At 44.8% G+C, this 18,812-nt stretch overlaps 1 protein-coding gene across 1 annotated transcript in view; it reads left to right on the top strand.

Moving 5' to 3' along the window:
- Window positions 1-18,568, top strand: part of KCNH5 (potassium voltage-gated channel subfamily H member 5) — a 156,707-nt gene extending 138,139 nt beyond the window's left edge. The window contains 3 exon segments of the mRNA XM_050897623.1: window positions 17,623-17,890; window positions 17,893-18,246; window positions 18,249-18,568. Coding sequence (XP_050753580.1) covers window positions 17,623-17,890; window positions 17,893-18,246; window positions 18,249-18,568 — 942 coding nt within the window.
- Window positions 18,569-18,812: the final 244 nt, after the last annotated feature.

The following is an 18,812-nucleotide window of genomic DNA, read 5'->3' on the forward strand; positions in this document are numbered from 1 at the left end:
CTGTTAAAAAAAGGAGCATAGTGTAAGCAGTTATAAAAGTCTCTGATTCTCTTAACTCCATTAATTAAACTCTCAGTGGTCTTTTGAACTTTGGGACCTCCCCTCGGACTTTTAGGTGAATTTTAGATTATTTTATTAGTACTCCACAAAGCTGTCTCAGCTGCCAAAAAGATTTTGTGTAGTGCTTCCTATCTGAATATTTCCATCAGTCACTGTACCTCCAGAGCAGGGGGACTTACCTCTCCGTGCTCTGTGAGTACATATCCCTTTTGGAAACAGTCCATTGTCTTCTGTTTTTTATTGTGGACAGCACTCCTGTTACCACAGGAACAGGCTTTGGCTTTTTCCGAGAGCCTAAAACACTTTGCATTCCCTTAAAAATGTGAAAATGGGGATCTAAGCAACCAGCAGATGACAGCAGCAAAGAACAGCCATTTCTAAGCAGGATATTTCTACTGGTCAGCTGAAATGTAGCATTTTTATTCAGATTAGCTTTGCTTTTCCATTCGTGCCTATCACTTACCCCTCAGTGCACAGACACCAAGTTTTCCTTCTCCATGTCCCTGACCTTATCAGAGCATCCTGGCATCTTAGCACTTAATTTCTGTGTCTAGCTTCACTGTTTTCACTGATTCTGCCTTCCTTGACTGCCTGCCATTGTAATGAATTTCCATCTCCATCGTGTCTAAGGCAAATCCATTTTTAAATGGAACAGTTGTTGGTAGTTCAGAGCAGCTCAATTATGAATGATCCCCCATCCTTCTCCCAGGCTGTATTATCCCTCCTGCCGAAGAAAGCTACAGTAGAAATGTAAATGGTTGAACTGAATCATGCATGCTTTTCATGTGTTATTAATTGTCCCTGTTTCCATTTATTAAAGGACTTCACCAATAACCTCAAGATGTTCTACAAAAGTACATGAATAATAATTCACAAGCTCAGCGCAGCCATGCATTAATATATCAAACAGATGCCTGACTGATCCGCATGAACCATCAGCCATAACTTAAAGCATTTGTCAGAAAGTTTGAGCCAAGGCACTGTTTGCCCTGTGGTCCTTCAGTAACGTGTCCCCTGAAGAGCTTCCTCCCAGACCGGTTGTGCTCAAATTCAGTCCAACGTGTCAGATGATAGCTGCTCATAGGGTAGATAAGGACTCTGCTGGGACAGAGATTGACCTTGCAAAATCCCCAACAGCCTTCTTTAGCCTTGCTAGCCTTCTTGTGGGCAGATGCTCTTGCTCCATGGATCAGCCCTGCCCCATGGGTGAAACATCTGGCACAGTTGCACATCTGTAGGCATCCTCTAGCATCTAAGGTGGATGCCAGACCCCACTGAGAAGAGTCAGCCTCCTAGAAGTGCCTGGACAAGGCCTTCCTGGGAGAAGGTGACTGAAGAACTGCTGTCTCATGTGGGACGCTTAGGTTTAGCTGGGTTTTTCTGACATCAGAAAAAAAAAAACAGAGAGGATGCTTTAACCAAAGTCTGAGAGGTCAAAAGGACCTCTGGGAAGCAAACACAGCATCTGAGATGAAAAGTAACAGAGCCAGAGGTAGAGATCTGTACTTCTGTCTGGTGTCTTTCTGCATCCTTGCAGCAGCGTTTATCCTGTACCAGCTGGTGTTTTGTCAATTGTGTGTGCACAGGGAGTGGTGGAAAGCATACAGTGTGTAAACAGGGTGCAGCATAGTTAGAAAAGGGGAAATACAGAATCATCAATGATGTTATTGATTGCAAAGTCCTGTTATTCGTGCAGGTACAGGGTTTTCTTACTAGCCCCAGACAGGAAGAGGGGACAAATTAACTGGACTGACTCCAATTTTACATGAGGAGGTCATTTCTGATCACTTTTAAAGCCAGATTTGCCAAAGTATACAATACTGAGGATTAGAAACTAATTTGTTTGGGTCTGGAGCATGAGATAAGCTAAGGCTGCAAAAACAGCAGGCTCAGCCCCTAAGGAGCATCCTGTGTCAGTGCCTAAATACATGGATAGGAACATAAAACAGTGCTGATGAGCTTTACAGAGATCCACATCTAGAAAAGAGGTGATGGCTGTGATACAGGTATTAGGGAAGATCACCAAGAATCACATGAAAAAAATTGAAGGACTTTTTCCCCAAGAATAGACCAAATGCCAGGACACAATAGAATGATACCCATGACTAGGATATAGCCAGATCATTAAAATCCTCCCCAGTAGAGCCGTAGCTTATTGCCATGAAAGCCCAGGGATTGATTTAATGCAGTCAGCATGTAAATGGGAAGGAAATGGCTCTTCACCACACCATCTGTTTATCCCATCCCCATAACCCCACTAGTTAACTCTTTTGTGCTGTCTCTTCCTCTTGCTGATACCCTTCAGAAATAAATACAAAGCTCTGCAGAGTCACCACTTGCCAAGTTCCTCAGTGACATCTTCTGAGGTTAGAAAAAACATCTAATGGTCCCTTTGGGGACAGGCAGAGCACTTCGTCCTCCCTGGGTGTTTGTCACGTAGGCAACCCACTGGTTTTGCTCACAAGAGGCTCTGATACGACTATCATTAGCAACTTCATTTCTGCACGAGTAACCTCCAGGGAATAGCACGCTTCTCTTTGTGGTGAAGTTTCACGTGGCTGATGCAGTATTTCCATGCTGTCGTAGGAAGCTCTCTAGTTGGTGGATAGGTCTCCTCCAGGCTCTCCTGGCCGTGAGTGATTTTCCTTGACTTTCTGCCCCAGAAAGGAAGAGCTCTTCATTGGTGCAGATTCAGGTACAAGGAACCATGAGCAACATCATTGAAATGGAGTCTCTGCTCTCTAAAAATTTTTCATTTGATTATGCCATAAATAGAAGGCCCCTGCTCTGCTGGCAATTACAGATGCCTCTGAAAAACTGTAATTCCTTCAATCTCTTGAGCTAAAGCACCCTCAGTAGCAGCTCTACGCCAACCACTTCTGGCTAAAGGGACATGCTTAGGTGAAAGTAGCACATCCTCTTCATAATATATTTTTTCTTGACTGGTTACTCTTCAATGTTTGCATGCTTATGTCTTGGGTCTTTTTTTCTCCTCAAGGGGTTTCTCCCCACTGAAGCACTGGCTGTGATCATATTAAAAGGCAATTACAGTATGTTTCAACAGCCAGCACTCCTTACTCACACACTGCCAACTGAGAGCTCTCAACTGGGAAAATTTTAGCTCTTGCTGGGCGAGATGTTTCACTTGAAGAATCCCAGGGATACTTGTTAAGGTTATTTCACAGAGCTTTCTATAGTTAAATGAAGTAGATATTAAAAGTTTAAATAACCTTTTGCTCTTTTTTCCTGTTAAATTGAGATTTCCCAATGGTTTAACTGAGTTATTTTGCATCTATTACGCAATGGGCTGACTCTGTCTTTCAGTCAGTGAATGATCTGCCAGAGGTGTTCATCTTTTCCGAGTCTTGATTTCAATTTAAAAGAATTGCCAGGTCACACTGCCAGTGGATGTTGTGCTGGTGTCTCTGAGCTGAGAAGCAGAGATGTGAGTTGCTGAATTGCCCCAGCTCATTCTCCCTTGCAGCATCCCTGTGGCTTCGTTTGCAGGGCATCACATGGGGAAGGTAGGCACAGGGATATGTCCAGCGGTCATTTGAGCTTGGATTTCATCCAAAAGATCTGTAGAAAGGGAATGAGCACTGGCAGCACTTCCCTGAATTTGGTCCAGGCAGGTTCAGTCTTCTCTGATATGGCAATAGGCTGTATTTATGGGTCAAGAAGGAAAAGAAGTAACTCTGAGGTAATTTTGGCATGGCTGGCTGGCTGAAAGCAGAACCATGGTGCAGTGTGAGCTTTGGGCTTGAAAGCAGCAGAGCCAGATTAGAGCAGTTCTGAACTGAGCCTAATTAATCCTGCCTTTCTGCAGGGGAACGCTGCTATGCTACAACAGGGGTGCTTGTGCCCTTCTCTGTGGTGTGGCATAGGCATGCCATCACTTGCAGCTCCACGAGCATTTAAAAGATCAGGTCCTTTCTGGGATCTAGAAGGAAATAGGAAACAAGCAAATGAGTGCCCAGCCACCAGCCTAAATCCGCTCCACTCAGGAATACTACCATGTTTTTGCATTAGCTTGAAGCTGGAGTCAGTGGCTCTCCCCACCAAACTAGTCTCCACTATTAGAACTGGTTCAGGTGAGGAATGTCTGACAGTGACAGAGCAGCATGTTTTACCTCTCTGTTTTGTAATACAGAAAGATACAACAAGGTTTGATGCCTTGGCTCCTTGAGGTGCAGAGGCTGCCCATTGTCCCTTTCATTTGGGTCTGTTGTTCATATGTTCTGCCCTTTAAAATTATTTCTTCATTTCTGACTCATCACTTCCAAACAAAACTAATGGTGTTCTACATTGCATGGCACTGGAAGTGCATTGTTTTAATTGAAGCTCCTGTTACAAAAGCTTTTCAATAAATTAACAAAACCTTGAAAATGATGAAGTGAACAAACAGAGTAGCTGGTAGCACATTCTGTATAAAACCAAAGTTTCTGAAAGCCAGGTAGAATGTCCTCAATGTCAGAAGCAAGGCTGATAGCAAGGGGTGTTATCTTTTGTTAGACCAGTGGATATAGCTGGAAAAAAATCAACAAGCTTTCAGTTGCAAAACACTTTTTCAGGTCTGAAGTCTTCAGATTAAATTTCAGGCACTTTATAGTCAGGTACAGTAATATTTAAGGAAAAAAACCCATAATGATTCCAATTAATTTAAATTTCCACTTAAAGTAGAGAGGAGAGAATAGTTCATTTTGGGAACAATTTGCAATTCTTTTGCTGATGTATTATTTTGTAAATGGAGAGTCTCTCTCAGGCATTTATTAGGACCATTTGGTCTTCAGGCAGAAACCCATAAGAGGCAAAAACACAGAGAGCAAAACACAGATTCTGCAAATCCTCTGGGCCCATGTTCTCTGTGGCTTTGTGCTAGGGATATGCAGGAATACTGGGTCTGTCAGAAGTAGGGCTGGCCAGAAGCCAAACATGAAGATTCTGACATTTTTCATTGGAATAAAAGCAAGACTTTCTGAAAATTTTCACTAAATAAGCAGAGGTAGTGCTGCCCACCTCCCCACCCCTCTTCCAACACAAACCTGAACAGCAGTAAAGTTGTCCTGGACTGGATTTAATTTCACCAATTAACTGCAGTTACAGTTGAGACCTTCCAACTATTTCAAATCGAGAACTATATTTCCCAGACTGGACAGTAGTGAAAAGAAAGTGCATTATTATATTAATAATTTTATTTTAATTTAATAAATATCTTTATATTTATATGTTTAATCTTTTTGCAGTATGGCTTTTCCTACTATGGGGGCTCTGGACTGGAAACGTTGGTTCCATCCCCCTCGCTCATCCACTAAGCAGCTCGATGACCCTGGGCAAGTGATATATGACCTCTCTGTGCCCTGGTTTTGGCATCTGGCAAAAGAGGCAGCAACATGAACCCTACTTTCTCCAATACAGGGAAAGAAGAGCGGTAGATTAGTACTGCATATTATTATTGATGATTGATTTTCTGTTCCAAGTTAAATCAGGCTGAAGACCAGCTTGAAAAGTCTTTTGGCACTTTTCACCATTCCAGAGAGCACCGTTTCTGCAGTCTGCCCCAAGCTCAAACCACCCCGCTGTCATCTGGAGGCTTTGAACTATCTTTCCCTATTTATGCTCAGAAGCATATCACTCTTAGGAGATACCGCACTGGGCAAAGCGAAGGCTGCTTTCTTTGAGGAGTTTCTTTTTTTAATCGTCTGTAATCAAATGCACAGACCATAACTCGTCTGCACCACAGCAAAGCCTGAATCAATTGACACTGCTGCTTACTGACATTTCATTAGGCCAGTGCCAATAGCAGATATTGATCCAATGGCCGATAAAAGTTTGCAAGGACCAAGCCTGCCTGATCTAGTTGGAAACTGTCCTGTTGAAGTGGCACTGTCTTGCAGTGAGCACACCAGCCCGCAGCTGGGCTAGGAGGCAATGGGAAGCTCCCTTCAACTCTTGAGCCCTAGGGTACCTAATGGTGATGTGCTGGCAGGATTGGTAGTGGCAATATGGTCTTAGTGCACCACTTGGGGGTATGTGTCACCAGCTATTTACATCAATGTGGAGTTCCAAAAGTCATGGGATGGTTTTGTTGTGGTGGGCACAGGCTGTCTTTGCTGGGATTCTCCTCCACATCCAATGAAAGATCTTGGGTCTGTTGAGCTTGTGTTTTTAGCCTTCTGCAGGGCTTCTCTTTCCCAGGGGCTGGAAATCCACCACAGTATCTATAAGTACCTCAGCTTCCCGTCTTGCAGGAGCTCTGTGCTATACAGAGCAAGAAACATCTGCAAGATGGAAGGAAAGAAAGTCCAGCAAGAGCGTTAGAAATCTGCTCTTCTCTCTGCCTTAGTGCCAGGCAAAGAAGTAGAAGAAATACCTCCCCTGCTCTTTGCTCCCTCTAATAACTGCTTTAATAGGGAAGAGAAGAGGAAGGGGAAGGGCAAGGGCAAGGGGAAAAGGAAGGGAAAGGGGAAGGAGAGATGAGTATGTGATACTATCCATCAAGAGCATATCTGCAAGAAGGAGAGATTGGTAGAAGGAGGCAGAGAGCAGGAGGAACTGTTTAGTTTGCTCACCCACCAAACGACCAACCCAGGCTAGACTAGTTTACGTGGGAGAGTTATGGTGTAAAGGAAGGCATGAGTTTAAATCCCAAAGTGGATAAACCTAACCAGTCAGGGGGAACAAGGCTCCCCATGAGACACTGCTCAGTAATAGTTACACTGCAAGTTATCCCAAAATTGCTCTCTGCTCAATTTCTCCATATCTAACCATCTCTGTGTTGTATACAGGAAACAAATTAGGCCCTGATTCAACAAAGTATTTCAGCTCCCCCGTCCAATTGAGTCTTTGTATTGAGGTCAGTGTAGGATTTAGGGTCCTGAAAAGGAATTAGGAGGCTAAAGCTGGGTTTCATTGCTCCCCAGTTGTGACAGAGCCCCATAGGAGGGACTGTGTCTCTTTGGATCATGGTCACAGTTCAGTCTCTTCTGAGGCCACACAGATCAATACTCCTCTCTGCAATGGACTGACCCTAAACTAGGCCAACCAGCAATAGACCCTCATTGAAAAATACCATAAATTAAGTAGCCTTTCTGGTTTATTATTTTAAATAATTTTGTACGTGGAAGGTGCGTTTTGCTGTCTTTGATAGTATTGGAGAAATAGGTCTGAATCTGGCTGTTCTGCAACATGCTAAGGCATCTGCTCTTTGGTTAAAGCAAAGAAAACAGCAAATAGTGAGGGCAAAGCAGCAAAAGAAGGGATCGGTTTCAATTCCAGAGTCTTGTTTAAAAACCACGGCAAAGCTCCCCACTTCCAAAGGTGCATAGTGACCTTCTTCAGCATCCCTTTCCAAGCAGAAGCACAGAGCCCAGCAGGCATCAGATACAACAGCTAAGCCTGCAGCAGCAGAAAATCCATGCGTTGTTTTCCCCTGGGGTACAAAGAGAAGGAGGCCTCTGTAAGTGCCAAATGTATGGGCGGGAGGTGCTCAGGTCTGGGCCACTGGAAGAACAGAAGAGCTCCTGATTCAGGAGACTGAGCTGCTCTCAGAAAATGCTCTTGTGGTTGGTGTAAATGTGTGCAATTGTGCAAACAGAGTAAGAGGCTTTGGCATTTCTTTTGGAAATCTGACTCCTCAGCTCAGCACATGCTTAGTTAAACATGTAATCACACCATTTGAAGAATCAGTGCCCCTCACTTAAGTTGAGCGATTTGAGGTGCAATCACCTTGCAAAGTAGATGTCAATGCCACCCTTAATCAAGGTTTGACTGATTATCAGGGCATCAGGAAAGGACTTCATGTAGCATTGTACCTCTGTTGTGGACTGCCCTAGGTGTCTCAGTGCGGCACTGCCTTGAGCCCTTAATCTTGAGTTGAAATCCTGAGAACACTTACGTGCATTTTTTTTATGGCTGGTTTTTTTTTAATGAACTGTCTCAGTTTTGGCAACAGGACAAAAGAGCGACCTCTCTCTGCTGTCAGCTATGGATCCTAGTGTCTTGGTTGTAAATAGTTAGCAATGATAGAGGGATTTCCAATTAATTGGAGAAATGAGGGCAGCGTTATTATCCTCTCTTATACTGGGAGAGAAGGAGGCACGAAGAGACGGTGTGATTTGCACAAGACCTCCCCCTTGGCCAAAGGTCAGGCCAGCAGAATAATCCATCCTCCTGAATCCCAGCCTGGTGCTGTATGTGTTGGGCCATGATGCTCTCGGGATGTGACAAATGTGACTTGGATCTCTGCCTGCTTCTCTTTTCTTTCTTCTTCAATCCAGACATGTTTTAAAGTAAAACAGGATGACTTCAGATCCATACCAAGTATGAAGTAGATGGGGCAAACTCTCAACCACTCTCTTCTTAATATGCGTGCTTGTTCACAAATGCAGATCAGCCTAATTGACTGCCAGCATGCACAGATGTCTCTCTGCAAGAGTAGTCGGGTGCCGTGCGAATGGATTGCAAACACAAAACGGAACCAGATTAAAATTTGATCTACAGTAACCAATTTCTAAAACACAGAGCAAGCAGTAATGAGGTGATGGAAGTTCTGGGCTCTGGGAAATCAGTTATTGGCTGTTGTTGGGTTCTTCTGAAGGGTCTGTCCCTCCCTACGTGCCCCGCTTTTTCTTTAGATGAGCAACTTTATTAAGTCATGATGAAAGGATTAACCCCTTTCGTGCACATAAAATGCCATTAGATTTCCCTTAAAAGGACTTTTTCAGCATCATGGAAATAATTCTCCTTTCCTTGAAGTGACATCACTTTGTTGCTTGGATTGGAAATCTTCACATCTCTTACAAGTCAATTCTGTAATCGCTTAGGAGGGAACTACATGAATACAGTTTCTCCAAAGCAAAATTAAAATGCGCTTGGTAGCAAGCTTTTGCTTTTGCATGCTACCATGTCTGAAGTCAGGATCAATGGAAATTTGCAGAAAGGATATTATTTACCGTTTCTTTCAAGCAGCCAGCAGACTAACCTACAAAAATCTTCTTTTCCTCCAAAATCCAGCATGAAAGACTGTTTAGTGAAACATTCCTATCCCGGAGATTAACTAATTGCTCAGCAGTCAGTCATTTTCACTGCACAGCCAAGGACAGCGATTCCTTACCCACACGCAGATGGAGCAATGGTTTAACACAAAACAGTTCCTGGGACAGGAGGATTAAGGAGAATTTACTGGAGAGCAATTAAAACAGTTGTTAGAGCAATTTTTTTTTGAGGTTGAATTTCACATCAAAGTAAAGCTATCTGAGGAGTGTACAGAGCAGAAGAACAATAAAGCCATCATTTCAGGCCATCTATTCTGCATCCTCAGAGTGCAGATTAATAAAGTGAGCTAAGAGGACGTGGAGATTTACAGGAGTAAATTAGGTGAAGCAGCCTAAATGCAGTTTGCATTTGGAAAGAGGCACCCTGGCTTCAGTCTCTGTTGGCTCTCGCTTTTTGTGGCTTCAGCTCCCTTCCATTTCTGCCAGGTTTCTTGTCGCTGTCATATTCGGTAGAGGGTTTCTGACCGTGCTTCTCGGTTGCAGAGACTCCTGCCAGCACAGGACACCGCAGTCGGAGGCTGCTCTCATGCATGAGCCATACCGAAAAGCTGTTAATGGAAGCTGGGTCGGAGCCAGTGCTCCTTACTGGCCCTTTGCTGGTGTTTGCTGGTCTTGCTGGCTTGGTCTTCTCATCCTAGCTGTCTGCTCCTACCTCCTTGCCATGCCGTGACCTAGGAGGAGGCATTACTCCAAACTCTCCCTTGGGGTTAAAAGCTGGAATTGCATCTTGTGGGCGATGCTGCCATTGCCCTCTCTGTTTTGGAAGGGCAGTAAAGCTGCAATGAAACAGGTTTTCAAGGCAGGGAACCAGTCCAGACACAGTGAGTCCATCGACAGTGCATGGCAGCAGCTTCTTACATCCATCCCAAAGGAAGGTTTGCATTAACACCGGCTGTTCAGGTTTCTCTGGCTCGCCCTGAGGCTTTCAGGCTGGACATTCAGATGAAGAACAAATACAGATGGCCCATGGCTCTTCTATCAGACTGAACTGCATTTCACAGCTCTGCTAGCCCAGGCCCCAGGGCTCCAGTTTCTGGCTAGTTGCAAACAGAGGGGCTTGTGTGAGGTAATTTCCTATTCATTCATTTCTGTCCATTCTTTCAATAGTTTAACTTTTGAAATTGAAGCATATTTTAATTCATGTAAATTAAAAGGAAGATTTGTTAACATCTTAAAAGTTAATTTTAAAAAATATTTAATATCTGAAAAAAAAAGATTTTAAACATTTTAACATACAAGTATTAATAGCGAATCATGTTCTCTGTCACCTGCCTAGGTTTAAAAAACACTTCCGTTTTGGACCGAGCCTGTTTACCAAAGGTTACACGTGAGAAATTGGGCTAGACTGGCCTAGTCTTCAGAATATCAAAAAAGAGGGTCCCACATATGCCCTGTTTTGACAACTGAAGGCTCCTAGAGAGGGCTAGTCCTCAAGGACTGAGGGATGAAGCATCCAAGACTCACCTGAGCACATCAAAGCAATGGCCTGGGAAGGGTTTGCTGGTGATGACAGACAGCTCTTAGCAGCACACAGTGCCGACAGTGGGAGAGATCTGAGCAGGATCTGTCCTGCGGCACCTAGGAGTGGGATGAGATTTGCAATGCAAAAGGGTGGTTGTACGGGAGCAGCCACAGCCATCCCAGGTGGGCTCCAGTTTCCTAGGAGCTGCGGGGAGACGAGCTCAGTTCCCCATCAACTGCTGGAGAGTTTTTCTGGGGAGCAGGGTAAGAAGAGGAGGACTTTGCCTTCCCTATTAGTGGTTCGTCTCATTGCTCCATGCAAACAAAAAGTCTGTTTTTTCACAAGCTCTCACTTCGACCCACCAATCTGGCATGGTCTTCTGTGCAGTTGTCACTCGTCCTCCCTCTGCAGCTTTTAAAATAATAGTGTTTATCTGGAAGGACTGGCTGGTCTCTGAGGCTGGGTGGGGAATGCATCCCAGCCGGGAACTGGCAATACCCCAGCATGCTGTGGGGAATAAAAATAGCATCAGATGAAGGGTATAATACACGCACACAGAGAAAAGCTTTACAGGAAGGCTTTTTACACGATCTGCACCAAACCCTGACATTTGCACTGCTAGAGGCAGGGGTTTGGATACTTCTTACCCACCATCACGTGGAGGATGTCTGCATCCAAGTGACATGCAGAAAGCTCCCTGTATAGACACAGGAGACAAACCGGCATTTCAAGGTACAGCTTGTCTGACCTGTTTTAACATCTAGCTGCAGGTGAAATGACTCACACCCTCCAAGTGCCTTTTTCTCTCCCTCAACTGTGCAGGGCTCCTGGAGGATGAGTTCAAATGCAGACACAGGCTTCATAGGTGAATGATGTTCTGAGTGTCTGTGCTCTGGAAATTTTTTGTAGTTTGTTCTTAGAAGCAGGAAAATAGCACACTCATCTGAGTACCGCATGGGTTGGGGTATCCTGTGTCTAAATCCTGGATCTGACACAAATTCTGTGAAAAATGGCAATTAAGTTTCTACAATGCACTCCGAGATGTGAAAATTAATAGTATTTTTTTGCAAACATCTTTACAAAAGTTTATGTTGTGCAGCCTAGGCATGAATTAAGCTTTCCTTATTATTTTCAGTTGTATTTGTTGAGGGGTTTTAGCATCGTTTTCGAAGAAAATGAGGTATATGCGATTGCAGTATTTGTCTGATATTGGTTATATCATCAAAACCTTTAAAATCCATTTGCCAGCTTCAGCTAAGCTTGTGTGAACGACTCACCTTGAATCATTTCAGGCCAAGGAGGCAATGGAAGACAGCTCTCTATTTCCAAAAAAGAATCTATATAAAAGGGTGCCAAGACCAACACACCTTGTGAGGACACTGACCCTTTTTATGGGAATTAGACATTCCTGTAGGACGTGGACCAGATCAATCCCTCCGGTGGGATCTGAAAGCGGTAAAGGAGCTGCTCTGTGGGTCTCAGCCAGCTGCAAGCGAGCCAGGAGCCGCCAGCTCTGGTCCAGTGTGATGATGATCAACTCCCAGTGTGGTCCGAGGGAGGCTGCATTTCCCTAACACGCTGCCTCCATCGCTGCAGCCGGCTTGGAAAGTTCCTGCTCGCTCCGTCCACTCATCCCATCTCGCTCCATCTGCAGTGTTTTCCAGTACAACTATGGGTCTGTGCTGTCAGATGGGTCACGGGCATGGCCCAGGTTAAGAAGAGCCCTATTTATTTCTTCAAATTTATTAACCTGGGTTATTTCACTGATGTCATTTTCAGTGCTGCCGGGGAGGGGAACAGTGAGCAGTTGTCTTCAGGGCCACAATATTGAATTAAGGTGCCTTCTAGGATGTTCCTGTATTAAATGGAACAAAAATAGAGGGATCTAGACAAATACATTGGATTGTGAGTAACCAAATGCGAGGGAGATGGGGCTTCTACAAGACATTAATACAGACAAGATAGTTACCTCTGGAACAAATTTTTGAGAGTTGACCACCACCCACATCAGCCTAGCCCGTGCATTAATGAGTGTGACCTGTCAGTTACTGATTGCGGCCCCAGTCCAGCCTCGTGGCAGGGCTCCTCCTTCTGCTCTACATGGATGTATGTAGCTATGGGGACTGAAATGCTGTGTTTGCTTTCTGTTCCAGTTTTTGGCGCTGCAGAAGTGCCCAATGAGCTGAGTCAAGCCAGTTCTCCCAGGACACGGTCTCCCCTTGCTGCAGGACTCCAGCATCCCTTGCCCATCAGCCACATTTGTAGGATGCCACAGCTTGGGCACCCAGAGTTTATTAGTCACTGTGAAAATGTTTACGTTGATGCCCTTGTGTGCCTTTCCCCCTCTCTCACTTGGTGCACACCCGCTGTATTCATCACCATGACAACTGTATGCCCTTTTGCTATACCGTTACATGTTTCTGTGAATGTCTGTGGTGAGGGGCAGGCGTGTATTGAACGCCACTAACAACAGCATGGGATGTTTTAGGAACAGGACAGGATGATCTCTGGTCAAATATTTGCCACTTTCATAAACTCACTGTAATTCTTCAAGACTTTTACCAGTTCTTTAATCCATTCACGTACTACCTTCCTTGGAGTCACTTATTAAGGGATCTTTGTGAAGGGAGGAAGGTCGTGAAGGGATGATTTTCGCAGTATTGGTACAAAAAAAGACAGCAGACAAGGGATGCATTTCAAAGCATCTGGAAAGGCCACAGCTTTACTGATTAATTCAGCAGTAGATGGGAGAACTTGTGTGTGTCTCAGCCTTGAGCTGGCTCCCGACCTCTCATTGCTGCTGCCCTCGTCTGCACTTGGCCTTGGGTTCAGTTATACAAGCTGGCATCTCACAGGAGCTGCTCCAGCAGTAATGTACCCATTGCCAGTACCTTTGGTAAGGTTCCTCTTTGGAAGCGGTGATGGGCTGAGTTCGCAGTTACAGCGAGTTACCTCTCGGTATGGAGGGGAGGGAAAGGAGGTTGGGGTGAAGATCAAATGGAGAATCTCAAGTTGCTGTTGTCTCCTCTGTGCCTGCCTCGTAGATAACCCAAATACTTCAGTTCCCAGGGCTGGCCATCAGTTAACTTCTACTTAACCTTTGTCAGCTCGGTAATTAACGTCACCTCCATTCCCCCTCCTTCCCAAAATAAATACGTTAAAAGCAAGAAAAACAGGAACCTGGTCTCATGAGACAGGATTTGTGTCACACAGAGCAGTCTTTCACAATCCCAGCCATAAAGGAAATGAAGTCCTACACTGAATCTCCATCACATTAATGAATTTAGCACTTGCTGTGAGACAGGGATATGTCTCTTTACTCCTTGAGATGTGCTATACACACAGTTAATTCAGTTTCTTCTGATTCACTCCTTTGGGGTTTGTGTCTATTCCTGGGACATACGTTTGGACAAGCCTATGTGTAACCACTCTGAAAAGGGTCAGGGACAACTGAAATAGTTCATCCAATTTAAGATATCAAAATAAGCCTCTCCCAATTTGCTGAGGAATGTCAGATTGCATGAGGTGTTTTTCTGTTCTTATTTGTAGAGAAAAATAGCCAGTAATAGTTATTAGACATTAATAGAATTAAGTCTCCATGTAAACACACTTAATCCTATTCTGGCTTAGGTTAAACCACTGTAGAAGTGGATTAAATCCAACCACATGAAAGAATTCCTAATATGGAAAAATTTGGTAATGAAAAACAACTATTACTACTAGAACTCACATCTCATTTTTTCCCCAGTTCTTTGTCTGTGTAAGAGGATCTTTCTTTTCTTTTACTTGTACATACTCTAACGATATCAAGTAGTCCTGACCAAGACTAGATCTCTGCTGTGCTAGACGTAGTGCTCTCTTGGTTGAGAGTGGACATCCTGAAGAGGGGACAGTCTCCATGGGGTGACACAGGGGTGAAATGGTTTCCTTGTGGTGACAGAGTAGTTCAGGGGGTGAATGAGGACCAAGACCCTGGTCTCCAAAGTGCTGTAATCTCACAGTGTCAGCTGGGACATGAGGGTCTGCATGGTTATGCATTTCAGAGTGAAAAAGAAAATAGCAAACACCTGCGAACACATCCAGGTTTCATGAGAAAGCCAAGGGGAGGGTGGGCACAGGGCTGTGCAACAGCCCACCTTTGGTCCCTTGGAAACATGGCTCCACCAAGGTAGATCAGTCCTGACTTCTTAACTCCCAGCTAACCCCTGGATTTCTGAGTCCCTGGGCATTTTCTGCACTGATTCAGAGTGCAGCAGGCTTGCTTCTTCAGAGGAGCTGCCCATAATCGTTCCAGGGTGTAGCACTTTCTGTCCCAAGCAGAGAAAGAGGAAAGGATTTATTGAAGAGCTCTGCCAGGCTCCTGTCTGCGTCCTACAAGAGGCTGAAGGAACATCTCCTCCTGCGGAGGTGACAGCAGGGCTTTGGGAGTGTGTCTTCTCCACTGCATGGGCATAAAGTGGGGAGAAAGCCCATGACTGTGAGTGGCTACTAGGTCCTTGGTTTCACTCAGCCGGAGCAGATTTGCACTGCAAATCTGATCGCGTTCGTCACCTTGGCCGCCCATCCCTGCAGCAGGGATGCGTTCAGCTTTCCCCAAAGCCTTGGCCCCGTGCTGAGGCATGGCAGCGCTCAGGCTCAGGCCCCTGTGCCACTGGGCTTGGCTCATCCGAGTGACATCTGGCCAAGTGGTTCTGGGGCAAAAAAACCCATAGTGATTTCCTGGCTTTCAGAAGGGCCCACTTCAGGATTATGAGGTACAGGCGGTGTCAAATTAGCGAAGTCTTGGCTTTTCTTCTGCAGAAGGCAGCAGCAGCAGTCACGGGTAATTATATTCTGTGCAGGGAGATAACCTCTGGCTGGAGAAGTTTTGAGCTGAGAGAAGAAAAGGGAGAAATGAAAGAACAAGAGTAGACTGGGAGAAAAAAAGGGAGGTGAGGGTAGTTTTCAGTGAAGTGTAAGTTTTTGGAGAGGAATCAAAAACTGGTGCTGTGGTCTTTGTTGTTGTCGTTCTGGTCTTATAAACAGCTGGCAGGACAGAAGTTGTCAAAGTTATCTCGTGCCTCTCTGGACAGCGCATTCAGTACTGCACTGGACATGGGAGCGCTGTGAGCCCCTGCCAGGCTGCAGGCAGCTGCCTGCCTTGCAGCATCCCTGGCTGCCTCGGCCACCACCTGCCAGGCACAAGCTGTGAAAGAGGGTCATGGCCAGAGAGCAAGGAAACATTGGGTAGAGGATGTTTTCCCCACCCCAGATGTTTTCAGGGACCCAGCCGCTCTGGCCTGGCACAGCACGGGGCAGAGCAGGACAGCTGGACAAGGAGACCAGCAGAGGAACCAGCCATCTTCTCTGAGACACTGCTTGGGGACACCTCCTTGCAGCTGCCAGAGGTGCCACGCTGCCCTCCAGGGAAAGAAAGGCACAAACAAAACAACACAACCCACCTTCCAAATCTTCTTTTAGAGAGCATGGCTTCAATTAAATGCAATTACTTAATTTTGAATCAAGGGCAACTTCTCTTGCATGCATTTGCTGTCCCCAGTGGCCTGTCTGAGAGAGTGGGAGTTGCTCCATGAGGGTAGGTGCTAATGAAGGGGAGCTTCCAAGTGAGTGTATGTGTTGCTGCATCTAGGTCAGAGGAGTCAGATGAAAGTATCTTCCATGTTTCTCTCTTGGTTTTTTTTTAAACTGGGCTTCTAATAAACATGTTAACTTTCCAAATTATTATAAGCAGCTGCATCTTCAGTAGCACGCAAGGATGTATTTACTGCATTTAAAAGCTCTCTAACGAAGCTTTGAAGTCCAACTCATCCCGGATTCATGCAGGGAAGGAGCTGTAGCCATCGTGGCACGCCTCTGCTGACTTCTGAAGATGCAAGACTTGAAAGCAACTATTTCTTTGCAAATATGGACAGGCTAAGAAACTTTCTTATAAAAAGTAAATAGATACTGAGATACGGATGCTCAAACAGATACTTCAAAACCTACATCTGACTGTCACAGAGTTTTGTTTGTGTATTGCAGGGGCTTTCTTTTACTTTTCTTACCAACACTATCCCTACACTTTTCACTTTAGTATCATCATGCAGAGAAACAGAGTTTCCCTATCCTGCCTCAGTCTGACATTCAAGAAAACTGGATGAACCTAAAAAAAAAAAAAAAAAAGATTTCGTCTGAGTAACTTGCATAAAATCAACAGAAAGGTTTTTGCTCTGTGGATCCTTCCACAGCTTGAGGCTCACATTCCTTTTTCTATAGAGGGCCTGAGAGATGCTTCAGGGTGAAATAACTGCATAATAAATGGCATGGCATCACAAAACGGTGGATATTGCTGGGTTTTATAATCACACACCTCTGTTACGGTGCTTCTCCATGGCGCTCCCGGTACACCCACACATATTAGACATAAAAACTCTCCAGGAAACGCTTGTGTTGCTGTGTGAAGCCACACAACACGGCACATGGGGAACCTAATTGCACCCTCCAGCCACTCCTACAAAACTAGCAATAAGCAAAGCTAAAAAGTATTGAGCACATTTGGATTTTCCAGTCTCTGGAAGGGTATGTATGTTGAATTAAACTTACAGCTGTGTGAATTACTGTTTCCTTTTGGTCTATACTAAAGATAGTGACGGAGCAGGTATGAGTGTGAGTAATGGGTAGATAGGTATCACAGTGTTTGGGTTCTTGCTCGCTTGCTTTCTTCTCTTTATTCAGTTTCTTCTCTTGGTGTCGGGATATTTTTAGTTCTTCAAGGCTCTATCTTCTGCATCAAAAGTAAAGGTGAAACCCACTTTTAATCTATACTTTTAAGAAAGAGTGTGTGTGTGTGTGTGTGTGTGTGTGTGTGTATGTACCCTATCTATGCAGTGGCATATATGTGAGGTTACTATATCTTGATCAGCTCCATTTGAATTCACTGCAAGAAATTAAGATAGAAAGGAAGGAGAAATGGCTGTTCTCTCAATACTGTTTCCCCATCTCCCAGTGATGTTTGCTGTATGCAGTGTCCTTTGGGTGCTGACTCTGTTGTGGATTTATTCCCCATAGATCATCTTCCGGAAGATCAGCGATGTCAAGAAGGAAGAAGAGGAGCGCCTGCGCCAGAAGAACGAGGTGACGCTGAGCATCCCTGTGGACCACCCTGTGCGGAAACTCTTCCAGAAATTCAAACAGCAAAAGGAGATGCGTAATCAAGGCTCAACCCACATCGACCCAGAAAGGAACCAGCTTCAGGTGGAAAGCCGGAGTGTGCAGAACGGGGCCTCGATCACAGGCACCAGCGTGGTCACCGTGTCTCAGATCACCCCCATCCAGACTCCCTGGCTTACATGAAAAGCAGTGAGGCTGTGAAGCAGAACAACAGGGATGCGATGGAGCTCAAGCCAAATGGAAATGGAGACCAAAAATGTCTCAAAGTGAACAGTCCCATGCGGATGAAAAACGGGAACGGGAAAGGGTGGCTTCGACTGAAGAACACGATGGGGACTCACGAGGAGAAGAAGGAGGACTGGAACAACGTCACAAAGGCTGAGTCCATGGGGTTGCTGTCCGACGACCCCAAATGCAATGACTCGGAGAACGGTGTAAATAAAAACCCACTGAGGAAAACAGACTCTTGTGACAGTGGAATAACAAAAAGTGACCTTCGCTTGGATAAAGCTGGTGAGACTCGCAGCCCCTGGAGCACAGCCCCATTCAGGCTGATGCTAGGCATCCTTTCTATCCTATTCCTGAGCAGGCCTTACAAACCACGCTGCAGGAAGTCAAGCACGAACTCAAAGAAGATATCCAGCTGCTAAGCAGTAGGATGGCTGCCCTTGAGAAACAGGTGGCAGAAATTTTAAAAATATTGTCAGAAAAGAACGTACCCCAGATCTCTTCCCCCAAGTCTCATTTATCACCCCAGCAGCCCCCCCAGATACCCTGTCAAGATATTTTTAGTGTTTCAAGGCCTGCATCACCTGAATCAGAAAAAGATGAAATCCACTTTTAGCATATACCTATGTGTATATATGTATACAGTATATATGCAGAGGTGTATATATACCTTTATACATATATATGTGTGTGTGTATACGGTAAATATATATACATATATATTTTCACTTGCATCCAATATGACTTGAACACACCAAGGATTTTGATATGTAAATATTGCATGTCCAGCTGGATTCTGGCCTGCCAAAGAAAACAATTATTAACATAGATATTGCTTGTATAATATGCAGTTGACTGCA

The sequence above is a fragment of the Gymnogyps californianus genome, chromosome 5, assembly GCF_018139145.2.
Source record: "Gymnogyps californianus isolate 813 chromosome 5, ASM1813914v2, whole genome shotgun sequence".
Lineage (NCBI taxonomy): Eukaryota > Metazoa > Chordata > Aves > Accipitriformes > Cathartidae > Gymnogyps > Gymnogyps californianus.